Genomic DNA, 17,771 nt, shown 5'->3' with positions numbered 1-17,771 from the left:
GCTCATGAGTGCCCTTTAGAGGTGCATGCTCGTGTGTTACACTGTAACCACGGGGCCACTGGGTGAGTTGTACTGAGCGTGACTTGGTGTAGACAAGTGGATTCTTTGGTATGAGCAGAATAGGTTTATCAGGGAGTTCAACTGAAGATGTTTGCAAGAGAGGGTGATTATAGCAGTGGCCCCTTGACCCCTCCAGGTGCATAAGTGAAAGTGAAGTCGCTTAGTCGTGTCCAACTCTTTGAGACCCCATGGACTATAGCCTGCCAGGCTCCTCCATCCATGGGATTTTCCAGGCAGGAGTACTGGAGTGGGTTGCCATTCTCTTCTCCAGGGGATCTTCCCGACCCGGGGATCGAACCTGGTCTCCCACATTGCAGGCAGACTCTTTTACCGTCTGGGCCACAAGGGAAGCCAGGTGCATGGCTGGTGTCAAACACAGTTCAGTTCTAGTTCAGATTAGCCTTTATGAAAGTGTCTTGCCGTTAGTCACATGCGCTGGCTATGGGAAGGGTATGCAGCCACGTAACTCTAGAAGGCACTATGTGAACAGTGTGCAGACAGCATGCTTCTAGTTCTGAGTGGCCCGTGTGTGGTATATGAAGCTCAGCACAGGTATCCTAGCACTTAGAAATGACCACGATCTTGGAGCTTCTATGGATATTTAAACTGCCTCCCAGTTTACAGCCTCCCTCGCTTACAGCATCCTTGCCTGGCTGCCCCTACTTGAACACCTTCATTGGTGGGGAGCTCGTTACTTTGAGAAGCAACATGTACTAGCTGCACCACACCCTTTTGTCCTCCCTGCAGCGGCTCTAGAACCGAGGCAAGAGCTCCTGTCTCCTGCGCTCTGGTCCTTGCTCTTCATTCCCGTGAGTGAGGGGCACTGAAGCACCCAAGCAGGCAGATATGACTGGGAGCTGTCTTGTTCTCTCCAGTGAAGTAGTCTTTTTAAGCCAACTATTCCAGCCTCTTCTAAGAACTTTTAAAAAATCTTGGTGCTACAATCCGGTGTACAACTTATCTATCCCAGTGTTGTGTTCTAGTTTTTATAAACTGTGTTTTCATATTATCTAAAGGGATAGTATAGGAGAAGGCAATGGCACCCCACTCCAGTACTCTTGCCTGGAAAATCCCATGGACGGAGGAGCCTGGTAGGCTGCAGTCCATGGGGTTGCTAAGAGTCAGACACGACTGAGCGACTTCACTTTCACTTTTCACTTTCATGCATTGGAGAAGGAAATGGCAGCCCACTCCAGTGTTCTTGCTTGGAGAATCCCAGGAACGGGGGAGCCCTATGGGCTGCCGTCTATGGGGTCGCATAGAGTCGGACATGGCTGAAGCGACTTAGCAGCAGCAGCAAAGGGATAGTATAAGAGACTTTAATAGGATCCAGATGTTTGTGATAGCCATCTAGCAACTCTATCAAAAAGAGAAATAAAGTTGTCTGGGTAGAACTTGTTTTTAGTGGACTCATGTGGGCACCTAGTGGCCATGATGTTAGGTAACTGGTGAGACTTGCATGAGCCCTCTGAATTTTGTTAACAGTTGTTACACTCAACTGACTTTTAAAAATTGATACTTGTGTTCCATTCTGGCAACCTTCTGTTTGTAATGTTTTCTCAAAGATTATCGATAATGAAGTTTCTCTGGTATAATTTGCTCGAACCAGATCACTTGAATTAAATCAAAGGGGCTCAAGTCTGATCAACCACAAGCTGAGAGTAATATCCTAGGTTGGTGGTGGCTCAGCTGCCCTTACCATTCTGGGCATCATATGTACTATTCACCTATTATGACCTTGACATCTTAGGGGGGGTGTTTGGACGGCATGAGGGATGATGGCCCACTCTTTGGGTCACTGTAGCTTAGTGGTTAGGTGCTTGCCTGGATTCAGACAGGCCTGAGTCATGTCAGATTTCACCTCTGCCACTAATGAGCAGTATGACTTGGCAACTTACCTAACCTTGCCAAGCATCAGTTCCCTCATCTGTGAAATGAGTGTCTCACTTGAGGATTAAATGAAGCCTCTAATGAAGCTTGGCTCTTGGTAACCATTTCTTCCATATGGCCGTTATTATTCTCTTAAAGAGTTTGCTGGGTGGAGCTCCTGAGCACACAGGAACCTAGAGAGAAAGTAAATGTTTGGCCTCCCAGGGCAAGGCAGAAACACTGGGTACCCTGGACCGGTCCCCTGTTTCAGAAGGAAAGGCTGTGCACTCCTTGAGGGCCAGAGAGGAGTACTTTGACCTTTGGCCTAGTGAGAACAAGAGAGAACATTCCCCTCCTTTGTGTCCAGTTGCCTTAGGCAGGAAGTAGGAATGAAAAAAAGACACCTGTCTGCTTTATGACTTGAGAGAGGGCTCCAAGGCTTATCCTAGTTACCATGGTTGACAAGAAATAGAGGAGGGCCAGGGCTCCAGAAGAGAGAAGGAGGTGGAAGGGGGAACACCTGCTCTTAGAAAAGCAGGGCAGGGTCCTGCTCCCCTGGATAGAAGGCCAAAAGGGCTTGGAGACTTCCTCAACCTGTCCCCTATCCCCACCCTCACGATGATGGCTTCCTGAGAGCTGACTGCTCCTGCTTTGGGCGGTGGGGCTTAGCAGGAGGCAGGCAGGCAGGTAACTAGAGCTGAGATTCCTCTTCCATTCCTGAGCTGCTGCTGCACTCAGCAAATATAATGCCAGGAATAGAGGAGTACACAGGGGTTCTGCTGGAGGTCTTGACCTCGGTGGTCAGATTAGGCCAAGATCTAGTTGAAGCTCTTTGCAGGAGGAGGGGGAGTTTCTGTGATTGTGTGGGAAATAAGTGAGGTGGAGTGTGGAGTGGGAGTAAAAAAGGTCTAGAGAATTAAAAAGGGTGATCTTCCCTGATTGCCTTTCATCCTAGTAGGAATAATAGTATGAGGGGTGGCTGGGGATGGGAGGGTCAGGAGGCTGGGATCTCAGGCTGAAATAGCTTTTGCTATGTACCTAGCTGTTACCTGCTAGGTAAGCAGGTAAGATCTTGAGAGATGGAGGGCAGGTGTCCTTAAGACCACATTGGGGACCTGGCCTACAGTGAGGTCCTGAGTCATGTCTGCATTTATTTTTCTCTCCTAGCATCACCACGCTTCCCAGTATCTTGGATGGAGGAGAGTAACACAAGCTCTCAGCATCCATGACTGCCTGGTGCCATCCTCACTCCATCCCGTCATGGGGCAAGGGTGGAGCAGGTTGGCCACAGCCACAATGGGGCATCAGTTTTGCTTGCGGTCTGCCGGCAGGTGGCCAGCACCATGAAACTGCCCAGCCTTGGGCACTGTGTGGGCTGTGGAGGCCTCCACCTGCTTAGCCCCTTTCCAGGTTCCCTGATAGTTTGGCGACTAAGGTCCATCTAGTCAAGGCTATGGTTTTTCCTGTGGTCATGTATGGATGTGAGAGTTGGACTGTGAAGAAGGCAGAGCGCCTAAGAATTGATGGGTTTGAACTGTGGTGTTGGAGAAGACTCTTGAGAGTCCCTTGGACTGCAAGGAGATCCAACCAGTCCATTCTGAAGGAGATCAACCCTGGGATTTCTTTGGAAGGAATGATGCTAAAACTGAAGCTCCAGTACTTTGGCCACCTCATGAGAAGAGTTGACTCATTGGAAAAGACTCTGATGCTGGGAGGGATTGGGGGCAGGAGGAGAAGGGGACGACCGAGGATGAGATGGCTGGATGGCATCACGGACTCAATGGACGTGAGTCTGAGTGAACTCCGGGAGATGGTGATGGACAGGAAGGCCTGGCGTGCTGCAATTCATGGGGTCTCAAAGAGTCGGACATGACTGAGCAACTGAACTGAACTGACTGACTGATAGTTTGGCTGTCAGAGCTGAGCCACAGTGGTCTCAGCCACTCCGCAGATGGCTCCTTCCAGGGCCTGTGTGGACTGCGGCTGCTGCTGTCTCCCAGTGTCCTGTGGGACTTGGCTGGTGGAGCCCTAGGGGGCCTAGGTGTTCTGGAGCAGCTGTATCTCAGCCACACCAGCTGGCCCCCCCTGCGCCCAGACTTTTCCTTCACCCCGTGCCCTCTACTCTGTCTAGACCTCTCAGAACCTGCTTGCCAGCCTGGACCCCTGCAGCCTGTGGAGCCTGGGAACCTGGGGCAGCCAGACCTGAGCCACAACCCAGCTGAGCTGGGCACCGCTGGGGTCGGGAGCCTCTTCCACCTGTGCTGGCAGAGCTGGCTGGGAACCAGCACAGCAAGTCAGGGGTGCAGCCCTGGCCCCCATGCCAGCCTGGAAGTGCTCCCTGGCTGGGACTGACATTAGTCAGCTGGAGGCTGAGGCCTTTGTAGCCCCGTGAGCACTGGGTCTCCTCTCTATTGTAGGCAACTGACTGCAGCATCTCAAGTTCAAAATATGATGGGCATTTGGACAGCAGGCATGATGCTGCTGCTGCTGCCTCAAACCCCTGAGTATGTGACTGGCCTGCAACAGGCCGTTGGGAACCTGGATGACCTGTGGCACTTGGGTGTGGCACTTGGCCAGCCTGGGTTACTTGACATGTAGCCCTGGGCAGCTGATGGGGTGGTGCTGAACAGTGTGGATTCCCAGCTGGGCTGGTCACTGTGGCTGTGACCGTGGTTATGGTTGAGTGCAAGTGCAGGCGAGGCCCTGGGAGAACCAGAGAGCAGGGGAGCCCTCAAGAGGCAGCTGGGGAAGGGAGAGAAGATGGAGCTGTGATAAAGGAAAAGGGATGGTCCTTCGAGGTCTTTGGGGCTCAGTTGTCTGCCCAGGCAGGTTGGAGGAGCGGTGGGAGGGGAGAGAGAAATGGCTGTGTTCAACTCTCAGGGCCTAGGACCGACCACCCCTCCCTATTTACCCCTGATCTAGCATAATGCTCTCATCTTTCCCAGCCCTGGGAAGAACAGTCTGGCCCCTAGTCCTCAACACCTCTTTGGGGAAGTGGGAACTAAAAGGTAGAAAGACCAGAGGGAACGGGTGGGATGGGTACAGTCAAAGTTGCTCAGTCGTGTCCAACTCTTTGCGACCCCATGGACTGTAGCCCACTAGGCTCCTCTATCCATGGAATGCTCCAGGCAAGAATACTGGAGTGGGTTGCCATTCCCTTCTCCAGGGGATCTTCCTGACCCAGGGATCGAACCCAGGCCTCCTGCATTGCAGGCAGATTCTTAACCATCTGAGCCACCAGGGAAGCCCTATAAGGAAAGCATTCATCTTTGTCTCCTTTCTCTTGCTCACACATGTTCCTGGCTTCTGCTGCTGGGGACTTGATCAGAAGCTGGTTGCAAAAGTTATGATGGAGGTTGGGTGGGTAAGGGTATTGTTCCCATGGGCACAAGCCAGGCAGGCTTCTAGTACTATTTTGTGGACATACACTGATCCCAGTTCTCAGCACTTTGCTCCTTCCTGATGGCTGTGCATTTTGACTCATTTGAATCGGGGCTAGCTGAGGAGATTGGAAAAACAAAAACAGTCGGAAAGTTGATGCTGTAGTATGTGCCTGTATTGTGTGTGTGTGCATGTGTGCCTGTATTTTGGTAAAAACGTGCCTCATGTGGTGGGAGGGGGTAGGAAGGGTAGGCAAAATAACCTTTAACCCATTCTTTTTCTCATTCCCTTTGACTGGAGTTTTCCCACCCTCATCCTCAACTCCCCACCCCAGCAATCACACGATCTCATTCTCTAGTTTTCCCTCTGGATATATCCCTTTCTCACATTCTTTCTGATACACCCAGACTTTAATCATAGTGACTTTGTAAAAAAAGAAAAAAAAGATGTGAAAAGTGTGTTGTTGTCCAGCTTTCACTGGCTGATTGGGAATTTTAAATTCCTATCTTCAGAAATGCTACTTGAACATAAGCTCCTCCCTTCCCCAGGGAAGAAACACACCTTACAAAAGGACCTTACAAAAGTGCTTACAGAGTCTTCAATATTAGAAGATGAATTTGTATGTTGCAGGGTGGTAGATGGGGTGCAGGAAGATTAGGTGGGGGTGGCTGTGTGGTGACAATCCCAGAGTGCCTCAAACTTTTGCTCATTTGTTCAACGAAGTTACCGAGATGACATAGTGGTAACACGTTTTGTTCATTTACTTATCTATTTGGCACACATCTGAATGCATCTCGTCTACCTGGCCCTGTCGATATAATAGTAGGCAGAAACCAGACATTGTCCGTGCCATCATGGAGCTCACAATCTAGTGTTAATCTAGTCATCAATAGACAAGTCACAAATATACAATCGCTAATGTCAAGGGAGAGGTGCCTGATGGTTATGAGAACAAGATAGGGATCTGAGAACAAACAAGTCCAAAGAAAAAGTGGGGGAGACCAGTCGGAAGCCTGATGCAGCTAAACTGAAAAAAGTGTAGCTTGGGCTAGAGTCGGAGCACTAGAGCTGGAGAGATGGACTGCTTGAGATGACCCATGTTTCCTCGTCAGGTCTCTCTCCTCTCAGGGGACAGAAGAAAGGCAGATCAAGACCAAAGTTGTCTACAAGTGGCTCTGAGCAGACCCTCTTACTCTAAACCTAAAACAGAAGCAGAGGGATTTCGTGTGTGTGATTTCCTCTGTGTGTGTGTGTGTGTTGTGTACACCATTCACTGAACCCCTACTGTGTGCTGGGACCAACCCTGTGACGTCGATGTCATTCCAGTTTCCAAGATGAATCTTGGAAAGTATAGCAGATACGTTGAAAGTCAGAGTTGCATTAGAGTTGGAGCCCAGGTTTAGCTGTATTCAAAGGCTAGTTCGCTTACTATTCCTTCCTCTACTCTAGTTTTCAGTTTTGCAGCTATAAGAAAGGACCCTGAAGCTCCCTCGGCAGAAAGAAAAACGGAATCCTGCAGCTACAATACTTTCTTCAGTCCAGAACTAGAGAGTGAGAGCTTTGTTTCCCGACGGAAGCCGCGGGGGGAAGGGAAAAAAAAACACCGCGAGACCCGGAAGTTGCGCGTCGCAGCCTCGCGCCGGCCTTTCCCTGGCCGCCGGGTGAGGCTGCGGCGGATTGCCCTTCCTCAAGATGGCGTCGAAGATGGGTTCGCGACGGTGGATGTTGCAGCTGATCATGCAGTTGGGTTCTGTGTTGCTCACACGCTGCCCCTTCTGGGGCTGCTTCAGCCAGCTCATGCTGTATGCTGAGAGGGCCGAGGCGCGCCGGTGAGCGGGTCCGTGCGGTCGCCGAATGTGGTGGGGGCGGTCCGGCCCGTCCTAAGAATGGGGGTGCGGTGAGGTGGGGAAGAAGTTGTGGCCTAGAAGTTGGGACCCTTGGACTGGAAGGAACTGGCACCTCGGACTTGTTAGGGACTGTGGTCTGGAGCATGGTGGGCATCGAGCTTAGTGCGGGGGTCCTAGCCATGAGAGGGGGCTCAGGTTTGGAGAAGCAGTGGAGCTTGCGGGAACCCGAGGAGTCTCAAGACTCTTCTTCCCGCTTCATCCTTTGCTTCCCTCTGTCCTCGTTCCTTCCCCCTTCCCTACTCGCAGGAAGCCTGACATCCCAGTACCCTACCTGTACTTCGACATGGGGGCAGCCGTGCTGTGCGCTAGCTTCATGTCCTTTGGAGTGAAGCGGCGCTGGTTCGCGCTGGGGGCCGCACTCCAGCTTGCCATTAGCACCTATGCCGCCTACATCGGGGGCTACGTCCACTACGGGGACTGGCTGAAGGTGAGCACCTCGCCCCTAGGTGGGATTTGGCTGTAGTGCTGGGGAAGCCGGTGCCTGGGACAGCTGGACATTGCCTGTTATTAGCCAGGAGCACAGTGCGAAGCCTGGGAAGGTTGAACCCCTTGATTTGTAGCGGTTATTACAGACCACAAGAACGGAAGGACTTTAGAGACCAGCAAACCTCCCCCTCAGAGTGCAGAAATTGAGGTCCAGAGATGGGAAACAGACTTTCCCAAAATCACACCGCAGTTAGCATTACAGATGGGACCAGAACCCAGGTCACCTGGTTCCCAGAACTCTACACCATTAGTTATCAGAACCAGGGAGAAAGGAACCTTAGAGAGTACCTAGTCCACCCATCAGATTTTATGAAATTTATCTAATCCGAGGGCAGCATTCAATCCTGTAGATTCCAGGACTTGTGCCAGGCACTACAGGCTTGGAGATGGGCCTGGACCAAGGCATTACCGGCAAGGAATGGACTGGCAGTCAATTAGGGGAGGCAGGTGTGAGAATAGCTACTGGACGGTGAGATCATTGGTTAGTTTGGGGAACAAAGTATACCCTATGGCAGAAAGAATATTGAACTTTGAATGTGCAGACCTGGGGATGGGGAGAGGGGCAACACTTGGTATCTGGGTTCTGCCACTTTCTGTAGGACCTTGGACGAGTTTATTAACCCCCCTGGGCCTCAATTTCCACTTCTGATAAAAAGAATTATCTTTCTCTGCTCTACCTGCTCATGGTAATGGTAAGAGGGTTTATCAGATGAACCGGGATGTGTAGAGATGGGCAGTTCTGTGCTCCGAGCAGCCAGGAGAAGTGCAATGGCTTCAGTTTCTGATCGGGGTCCCCTCGCCTTGGCCTAGGTCCGTATGTACTCACGTACAGTTGCCATCATCGGTGGCTTTCTTGTGCTGGCCAGCGGTGCTGGGGAGCTGTACCGTCGGAAACCCCGCAGCCGTTCCCTCCAGTCCACCGGCCAGGTCTTCCTGGGCATCTACCTCGTCTGTGTGGTAGGTTGGGGGATTGTTGACTGGAGGTGCTTTACTGGGAGTGAGCTGTGAACCGATGCCTGGTGCCTGGCAGAACCCAGGGAGGTGGACAGAACGAGGCTTGCATGTAGTTCCTGAGGGCTTGACTCCCAGCAGTTGCCCCCTCCAGCTTCTGGGCCTTGGGAGCCTTTCAAGTGCCTGAGACCTGGCTGAGAGTCCCTTCTTCCAACATTATTGCTACCAGGGAGAGAAGAGGGTGAATTGACCATTCAGTCCCAAGCCTGAGAGCCAGAAGGACAAGAGGGACTGGGCCTCTCATGGCTTCACTCCCCCAGAGGACTGAGAGAGGGAACAAAGGAGAGGCTTGGTAGAGTTCAGGTCCCACCTGGGGCTTTGCCACTTAGAGCTGATGGGGCTGCCTGGCAGAGCCAGTTACATTCTCCCTGGTGCTGGGAGTGGGGCCAGTGTGGAAGGGAATGTCAATAGGCCTCAGGTCACTTAGCTTCATCTTAGATACAGAGCACCATCTCCCATGTGCAGAGCTCTGTATTCAGAGGTGAGAGCCCCAGCCTGACTGTGGACCCTGTTTCCTTCTGAGCCCCCAGGGTCAGGAGAGACAGAGACCCTGGCCTCACGGAGCTCCCTCGTCCGAGGGGAGACACAGGTCTTACTTTCAGAAAGCCCCAAGTCCGAGAGGGAAGTCCAAAGCCCACCTGGTAGGGGCTGGCTTGCATCTCAGGGGTGGCCTTCCCAGAATAGGCTTCTCAGCCTATTCGGAGCCTCAGAGGACGGTGTGTCTTTAGGCCTACTCACTGCAGCACAGCAAGGAGGACCGGCTGGCGTATCTGAACCATCTCCCGGGCGGGGAGCTGATGGTCCAGCTCTTCTTCGTGCTCTATGGCGTCCTGGCCCTGGCCTTCCTGTCGGGCTACTACGTGACCCTGGCTGCCCAGATTTTGGCTGTCCTGCTGCCCCCGGTCATGCTGCTCATTGACGGCAATGTGGCCTACTGGCACAACACGCGACGCGTTGAATTCTGGAACCAGATGAAGCTCCTTGGAGAGAGTGTGGGCATCTTCGGGGCCGCTGTCATCCTGGCCACTGACGGCTGAGTTGAGCAGCGCGAGTCTGAGAATTGGGGGCAGGGAGCCACTGAAGGCCACCCTCCATTCCTCCTTGCTGGCCCAGTTATGTTTATTTATGCTTTTTGGTCTGTTTGTTTGATCCTTTGCGTTATGTGCATGTGTGTGTGTGTATGTTGGCAAGAGGCAGGTCTCTTCCCCAGTTCCTGGGCTCAGGCCTTGGTGGGGTGGGAGCCCTGATGACTCTGCCCTACGGGTTTCCTTTTCCTGTTTGTTCTGAGGAGAGCTGAGGCCAGCTGTTCTCCTGGGTCTCCTGTCCCAGGAAACGGAGTAAGGCAGGGCTGTGGGGGCAGGGGTTGAGGGCAGGGAACACTGAGAGTGGGAGACAGAGGGAGGAAGACCAAGAACCGGAAGTGAGCCAGTGTGAAAGATCCCTCTTTGAGCCTGGCAGATGCAGCTAGGCTCTGCAGTGCTTTTCTGAGACTGACACCGAGTATTGACACCTGAATCAGGCCCAGGTGGAGTAGAGGGGCTGTGCACTACGGAAGTCGTGGGCTCTCAGGGTGTGCCAGGAGCAGACACAGCACTAGCTGTCACCCACCTCGAGGGCAGAGCAGGCCCCAGTCTACTCTGGAGTGTGCAGGGGTGGGGCAGGCAGGCGCCAACTGCCTGCCTCTGGCCTTCTGTTTCCAGCTCTGTGGTTGGCCTGCTGTGGGTGAGTGCCCTCCCAAACACCAGACCACACAGTCCTCCAAAATTAAACATTTTATATAGACGTTTGGCTTTGCTTCTCTGTTCTCCCCACGGGGCACTTTGCCATTGGCTGGGATTGCTCTTGGGTTTCTTGAAAGCCCATACCCGGGTAAGCCCCACCTTGACCCGCCCATGACCTTGCTCCTGTCCTGAGAGTCCCCACTGTCCTTGGGCTCTCTTCAAGTCTGCAAATGCTCCCTGCAGTACACGCTTCGACCTTTCACTCAGTCCCTCTCGTGGCTTGTCTTTTCCTCCCCATTTGATGCCAGCTCTTTTGAGAGAAATCTTTGGCGAGGGCAGCTAGAGGGAGAGGAGTGATTAAGGGTCCACTCTGAGGCCGAGGAATTTTCATTTCACAGATGAGGAAATGGAGGCTCAGAGAAGATTGAGCTCCTAGCCTGAAGCCACAGATCTGGATTCCAGGCCAGGTCTGTTTAAAGCCTACACCCAGCTGTTTGCTCAACACCACCCCTCTCCTCAGGGAAGACAGGCTGCTCTAGGGGGGTTGGTCTCAACAGCCCCTGGTCCCTCCCTACACATCCACACACCTCCTGACAGAAAGTAGCCTCAGTAGCCAGTATGGAGCCTGGCACATCATAGGGGTCAGAAATGTCGAATGCAACCTCAGGCTTTGGACTTTCGGCTGTCTGAAATGTCCCCCTCCTGCAAAGATGGAGACACAACCTCCAGGGGGGCCGAGGGGAAGACCTCCGAGTCTGGGCTTGGCTCTGAGCCCTGCCTGGTAAGGGAGATGGGGCTGCTGTCAGTCCGGTTTGTGGAATGGAAGATGTTTCCTAACTGGGGGCTGCTGACAGCTGGCTGAGGGAGGTCTCGGGGCCTTGGCCTCATTTAGCTCCTCTCTTCCTCTAGGAGTCCCCTGGTTCCCCATCCCTCAAGATGTTGCTCCCAGAGAGTCAATGTTAATTTCAAGTGTGAGCTGACTTTCAGACAAGTACTTGCATTTTAATCAAGGCCTCCTGAGATGTTTCAAGATCCAAAGGAGTTTGAATGGTGGACTATAAGGCAGATATGGGTGATATTTTGGGCAAGGAAGCCTCAAAACAGCACAGTGGTCAAAGACACTGGCCTACCCTCAGCCTTGAGTAGAGCCCTTAAAGGCAAGCCCTCCTCCCTCCAAATTCCTAGACTGAAAATTCAGGGCCATCTGGTTGTGGCTTTGGAGCAAGTAGGGGGTCTTGGGCAGGCCCTTTTCCTTCCTGTGCTTGTCCTCCGTTGGGTGCCCTTCTCTGGGCAGGGTAGAGTAACAGCTGCTGCTTCCTCTGCAGTTCACTCAGCCAGCATGCCTGGTCCAGCCTGTGGCTGCCTTGGGTCTCCTGCAGCAGGCATGGCCTTTTGTCCACACTGGCTGTCCCAGGGCCTGAAGGGCTGGTAGAGAGGGTCAGCTGCCTGGGTCAGAAGCTGGCTTGCAGAAGGAGTCCGGTATACCCTTGGCATGGTTGACCAGCTCATAAGAGTCCCGAATATCAGCCAGGCCAAACCAGAAGAAGATCCACTGCTTGTTGGAGAAGCTGCCATCGCTGTGTTTGAAGTACCTGGTGGGGGTGGGAGATAGGTTTTAGGCAAGGCCAGGGCTCACTACCAGAGAAAGCAATGGCACCCCTCTCCAGTACTCTTGCCTGGAAAATCCCATGGACAGAGAAGCCTGGACAGCTGCAGTCCATGGGGTCGCTGAGGGTCGGACACTACTGAGAGACTTCACTTTGACTTTTCACGTTTATGCTTTGGAGAAGGAAATGGCAACCCACTCCAGTGTTCTTGCCTGGAGAATCCCAGGGACAGGGGAGCCTGGTGGGCTGCTCTCTGTGGGGTAGCACAGAGTCGGACACGACTGAAGCGACTTAGCAGCAGCAGCAGGGCTCACTACTCACTGGTTCATTTGTTGAGAACCTACTACTGGCATACCACGTTTTGTGTTTCACTAAGGTGGCGCTAGTGGTAAAGAACCCGCCTGCGAGTGCAGGAGACATAAGAGACCTGGGTTCAATCCCTGGGTCTGGAGGATCCCCTGGAGGAGGGTGTGGCAGCCCACTCCAGTACTCTTGCTTGGAGAATCCTAAGGACAGAGGAGCCTGGCAGGCTACCATCCATAGGGTTTCAAACAGTCAGACATGACTGAAGCAACTTAGCACATTGTGCTTTGCAGATACTGTGTTTTCACAAATCGAAGGTTTGCAGAAACCCTGTGTGGAGCAAGTCTATCAGTGTCATTTTTCCAACAGACGTTTGCTCACTTCATGTCTCTGTTGCATTTTGGTAATTTTTGAAATATTTCAAACCCTCCACCAGCAAAAAGATGACTGTTCACTGAAGGCTCAAGTGATGGTTAGCAGTTTTTAGCAATAAAACTATTATAATTTGAGGTATGTACATTGTTTTTTTAGACATAATTCTATTTCACACTTAACAGGCTGCAATATAGTGTAAGCATTCATATATACCAGGAAACCAAAAAATTCATGTGATTTGCTTCATTGCACTATTCACTTTATAGTGGAGGTCTGGAACCAAACTGGTAATATCTCTGGGGTATGCTTGTATGTGTTGAACACTCTGCTAGAACCTGAGGTTTGCAATCTGATTTTATTCTCATAGCACCGGCCAATAGCCTGGTGTTATGCTATTTTCACAGAGGAGCAGCTAAGGCTCAGAGAAGTTAGCTAACTAGCCAGAGTCACACAGCTAGGAGGGTTAGAGTGAGGCCGCCCTTTCCTCTCCACACTGCCTTGGCTGTGCAGCCAGAGGAGGGGTTCTTGTTCTGTTCTTGGTGCCCACAGAGCAGAGTAGTAGGGGAATGAGGAGATAACTGCAGAAGGAAAGAGAGGAAGGGGTGTCCCACTGGAGATGCAATGGGGTCAGAGCTTGACAACTGGGCCTGGACTAAAACGGTAAGGGGCTGAATTTCTCCAGACCCTGGGAGAGGCAGGCTGTGTCCCCGGTGCAGACTGTCTTCAAGGCATCTACCTTAACAGAACAAAGCAGAGTTAAGTGTGCTCTGGCTCTAGGGAAATCTCAGGCTCCATGTGTGGTCTGCTCCCTGGGGAATGTGGGGCCACACTGATGTGCCGGCCATCTCTCATGGGGGAAGGGTGGCTAATGAAAGAAGGAGAAGCCCAGCCTTCCAGGCTGGTGGATTCCCGGCATGGCTGGTGAGAGCTGGAGAGGGAGCCAGGAAGGGCAGAACCTACCAGGGATTGATGGGGTTGGTGACCCGGGAGCGCCAGAAAAGCGTCTTCAGGTCCCGCCGCAGGCACTCCCACAGCATCTGGCCGGAGCCTTGGCCCTGGCGGCTGGAGCTCACCACAAACTTGTCTAGATACGGGGTCCCCCCCAGTACGGGCTCCGTGGTCAGAATGGCGGCCGCGTTGTACCTGGCGCAGCGGGGGAGAGGCAGGCTGGGACCTCTTCTTGACCCAAAGCTCGCCGGCTTGTCCCGTGGCCCCTGCCCTCTGGGGCCTCAGGCTCACCCCTCAGAGAAGTAGACAGAGTGCAGCCTCGGGCGCAACGAGGCCAAGTAGTCGTCTCGGAGCTTTTTGCCGAAGCTGGCGTTGACCAGGTTCACGAGGCGGCGCTGGTCCAGGCTGTCCAAGCAACGCACTCGCAGCATCCGCTCGCCAGTCTTGAACAGCGTCCCCGAACCTGGGGGTGGGATGAAGGAGGAGCGGTTCGTTCAGCCCGAGATCCAAGTCCCCTCCACTCCTAAGTTTGCGCAGCCTGGTGGCGGTTCCAGATAGGTGGCTGGTGGGACAGTTACCTTCTTTGGGAGCTCTCCACGACAAGATGCTTCCTATGGTCTGTATAGAGTTGTCTGTGCTCTTCACTCAGGGAGATGCTTTTCCTAGGCAGTTCGTCCCTGGAGTTCCCTGCCCCCCACCCCGCCCTCCCACTCACCTGTGGTTCCACCTACTTCCCCTAGTCCCGCCCATCCCTGCCCACCCGGCTCCTGGCCCCGCCCACCTCTCCTGTGCTGCCTGTGTACTTGGTCGCTTAGTCGTGTCGGACTCTGCGACCCCTTGGAGGGAGCCCGCCAGGCTCCTCTGTTCATTGGGATTCTCCAGGCAAGAATACTGGAATGCGTTACCAGCCCTCTCCAGGGGATCTTCCGAACACAGATCTCCCGCATTGCAGACGGATTCTTTACCGTCTGAGCCACTAAGGAAGCCCGAGAATATTGGAGTGGGTAGCCTATCCCTTGTGCAGCGTATCTTCCCGATCCAGGAATCGAACCGGGGTCTCCTGCCTTGCAGGCGGATTCTTTACCAGCTGAGCTACTCATTCCACTTGGGTCCGCTGGGTCTGTGGTTCCTCCCCCCCAGCCAAGTCCCGCCCACCTGCCTAGTTCCACCCAAGTTCCAGCCCAGGCCGGTCCACCTCCTTGCAAACCTCCCCCAGGTTTGGCAAGGGCAGGAAGCCTTTACTGTGGCTTCTCCTGCCCCCCGCGCCCCCAAACCCCGGCGCGCCCCTGACCTCGCCCTCACCCTTGTTGCTGAAGAGCTCCGTGAGGAACATGCTGGCAGCGGTGATGACGGCGGAGGAGTGATGGGGCAGGCGACTGAGTATGTCCACGATGAGCCGAATCTGCTGGCGTTCTTTAGTGCTCACCCAGTCGGCATTGGTCACCAGGTCCAGGTCGGCGGGCAGGTTCACGTTACTCAGGACCTGTGTCCCGGACTAGGCGGTGAGCCTCCGACCTGCAGCCGCACCAGGACTGCGTCCCGCCCTACGGACCTCTCCTCACTTAACCCCTTTTCCCTTACTTCCTCCCGGAGTCCTCCACCAGGGAGGGCTCAGATCTGAACACCGTAGGCTGAATCCCTCCCTGACACTCCATTCCCGACCCACGCGGCTTCGAAGAGACTGACTCTGGGGCCCATAAGGGAGGCGTGCAGGGGCCGCAAGAGAGACACAGCGGAGGTGCGGAGGCGCAGGGACTGGAGCCCGAAAGGAAGAGACATACCTTGTGACTGCCGTCGTGCAGGCCGCCTGTGGTGTTGAGGAAGATGATTTTGGTGGGCCGCAGCGCCTTAGCCAGAGACGCGGTCACCTCCAGCGAGTCCAGGAGCACCGAGCGGCGCGCGGCGGTCTCCCCAATGGGACACAGGATGGGGATGCTTCCGGACTCCAGGCACCACTGAAGCAGATCGGTCTCCACAGAGACGATGCCACCGTAGCTGTGGGCCAGACGCGGGGCTCAAGGAGATCGCCTCCGGGCCCCGCGGGGCTGGGGCTGCGCAGGCCGAGCAGCATGATCCGAGGACGCCGGGACAGGCAGGGTCGGCACTCACCTGGCGTGAGGGGCTGGCTCAGCAGCGCTCAGCACAGACCCGCCGCCAAAAAAAGGCACGGCGGCTGCCGCATTGTGCCGCAGGGCGTCCACCAGCACCGTGCATCTCTGGGCGAGCTGTGCCTTGGCCTCCCAGAAGGAAAGACAGCCCGAGGGCGCCGTGGGAGCAGGCAGCCCCAAGACCACCAATGGCTTCATGTCCATGCGCTGCAGGAAGGCCAGGGCGAAGGCCAGGCTGGATACGGCCTTCGGGCACTTGATCACCTCCTCCTCCACCTGCGGAGGCGTGGGCGTTCAGGGGGCACGACGCCCACCCTGACTCCTTCCTCACCTGCTCGTTCCTCCAGCCTGGTCCTCAGGGTCCCCTCTGAGGGGGGGTCCCCATCCTGCCCAGGAGTTATCAGACCCCATTTCTGGTCACCTGCGCCCACCTGCTCTGCCCTTTGCCCGGTTGGGTCTTGCCATCATCCTCTTATCTCACACTGGCGTTCCTCGCTCGGCTCCTCCCTGCGACCTTGGACTCTAGGACACCTTAGGGGGAGGGGTGACACAGGCAGCTTCTCTCCAGGTTCCCCGATAGCCAACTGAACCCCTAACTGTGCCCAGGGTGGGAGGACTACTCTGGCGCATCTTATTCCACCGGCTGGAGACCCCAGACTCCTCACCGGGCTAGGAGCCAGGCTTTTCGAGGGCCGCGGCCTCTCCCAGTCCCGGTCGCTCGTTAGGGCTCCGTTGATCCCCTTCCTGGTTCCCCTCCCCGATCGACAGCCCGTCCTGCCAGACCCGGCGACACATCGGCACACAGCCCCCACCCACGGTCTGTGACCCAGCCAGACGCCGGGCTCGGCTCACCTCGATGACGGCGAAGGGCCTGTCGGCGGAGTGATGGCAGGCCTGGAACTGCGTGAGCCAGTGGTGCGCCTCCCCGGGACTGGCCCCGCACTGGTTCAGGAAGGTCTGGATGTCTCGCTGCACCAGCGAGCGGCCGGCGGGGGGCCCCGGGGAATCGGGGGGCACCGGGGGCGCGGGGGGCTGCGTCCACAACGGCTCCTCCGCTGCAGACGGATGGACGTCGTCCTTGGCTCCCTCGGCCTCCTCTCGGGCTAGCTGGGCCGGCCCCCAAGCCGTGCTGAGCCGGCGTCCCGGGCTGGTACCCCTGGTCGCCTGCCGCCGCGCGCCGCAGCTCAGCCTCCTGGTGCTCCCGGTGCCTCGGGGGCCCCGGAGCCTCCCGCCCACAGGCGCTGCCCAGAGGGCCCAGGCCATACGCACCGTCGCCATGACAACCAGACCGAATCGCCCCCCCACTAGTGACCGTCTGTCAGGAGCTCCTGCCTTCAGGGGCCTCTTAACCTGCAGCGGGGCGGGGCTGGGCCGTTCGGGGCGGGGCGACGACGGGGTAGGGGGCCGCGGGTCGGGCCATGGGTCAGAGGGCGGCGCTGACAGGATTCCCCGCCCCTGGAGGGGGGTGACGGAACCCACTAGCGAGAGTCACGAGGCCGAGATAAAGGGTGGCTGCGTGTCTAATCTACTGCCAAGGCCGGTTTCAGAAGGGCTCAGGGGCCCCACAGGTGGCTCTGGCGCTCAGCAGGGTCTTGAACAACCAAGGAGGAGTCTGACTAGGGCAAGAGGGCAGAGCAGCCACCTGACTAAGGAAGGAGGCTTATGGGGCAAGAGTGAAAGCCCGGAGGTCGGGGAAGCCTCTGCCCCGTTTGAGCTCAAAGAAGATGGAATCACGTGCAGGTTACCAGGGTTTGCCAAACCCCAGCCACTGGGTGCCACCTTGAAGAATTTTGTCTTTGTGGATAAATTTTAAATTTATCCACATCAGGACTGTAACTAGAAAGCTGATGTCACTTGTAAGAAAGCCTTACAAATAAACAGGTTAAAAAATGTTATAAATTCCAGCTGGATAGTGTTGACTGCTTCTGTTGGAAACAAAGATGTTTAGGAAGGTAGAGATCCCATAGCAAGCTTGAGGCTTCTTTCTTGGTAGAA

At 54.9% G+C, this 17,771-nt stretch overlaps 2 protein-coding genes across 2 annotated transcripts; one reads left to right on the top strand and one right to left on the bottom strand.

Annotated features, from left to right (window-relative positions):
• The first annotated feature begins 6,981 nt into the window (after positions 1-6,981).
• Positions 6,982-10,494, top strand: TMEM101 (transmembrane protein 101). The gene is made up of 4 exons (XM_052658477.1): positions 6,982-7,139; positions 7,464-7,644; positions 8,514-8,660; positions 9,443-10,494. The coding sequence occupies exons 1-4, from the start codon at positions 7,003-7,005 to the stop codon at positions 9,749-9,751; spliced, it is 774 nt and encodes a 257-aa protein (XP_052514437.1). The 5' UTR covers positions 6,982-7,002; the 3' UTR covers positions 9,752-10,494.
• Positions 10,495-11,873: 1,379 nt separating this feature from the next.
• Positions 11,874-17,054, bottom strand: NAGS (N-acetylglutamate synthase). The gene is made up of 7 exons (XM_052658444.1): positions 16,629-17,054; positions 15,778-16,052; positions 15,450-15,663; positions 14,971-15,151; positions 13,960-14,131; positions 13,681-13,863; positions 11,874-12,027 (listed from the first exon to the last, which is right to left on the bottom strand). The coding sequence occupies exons 1-7, from the start codon at positions 17,052-17,054 to the stop codon at positions 11,874-11,876; spliced, it is 1,605 nt and encodes a 534-aa protein (XP_052514404.1).
• Positions 17,055-17,771: the final 717 nt, after the last annotated feature.

This window comes from Budorcas taxicolor, chromosome 19 (genome assembly GCF_023091745.1).
Source record: "Budorcas taxicolor isolate Tak-1 chromosome 19, Takin1.1, whole genome shotgun sequence".
In the NCBI taxonomy this organism is placed as follows: domain Eukaryota; kingdom Metazoa; phylum Chordata; class Mammalia; order Artiodactyla; family Bovidae; genus Budorcas; species Budorcas taxicolor.
This window is presented reverse-complemented; position numbering and strand designations above follow the sequence as displayed.

Bases quoted from the DNA above. Each gene is read 5' to 3' on its own strand.
- NAGS (XM_052658444.1), bottom strand. From the start codon at position 17,054: ATGGCGACGGTGCGTATGGCCTGGGCCCTCTGGGCAGCGCCTGTGGGC. The intron at 16,053-16,628 runs GTGAGCCGAGCC...ACGCCTCCGCAG, and splicing joins GGCCCTTCGCCGTCATCGAG to GTGGAGGAGGAGGTGATCAA. The intron at 15,152-15,449 runs GTATGTCTCTTC...TCCGGGACACAG, and splicing joins TGCACGACGGCAGTCACAAG to GTCCTGAGTAACGTGAACCT.
- TMEM101 (XM_052658477.1), top strand. From the start codon at position 7,003: ATGGCGTCGAAGATGGGTTCGCGACGGTGGATGTTGCAGCTGATCATG. The intron at 7,140-7,463 runs GTGAGCGGGTCC...CCCTACTCGCAG, and splicing joins GAGAGGGCCGAGGCGCGCCG to GAAGCCTGACATCCCAGTAC. The intron at 7,645-8,513 runs GTGAGCACCTCG...GCCTTGGCCTAG, and splicing joins ACTACGGGGACTGGCTGAAG to GTCCGTATGTACTCACGTAC.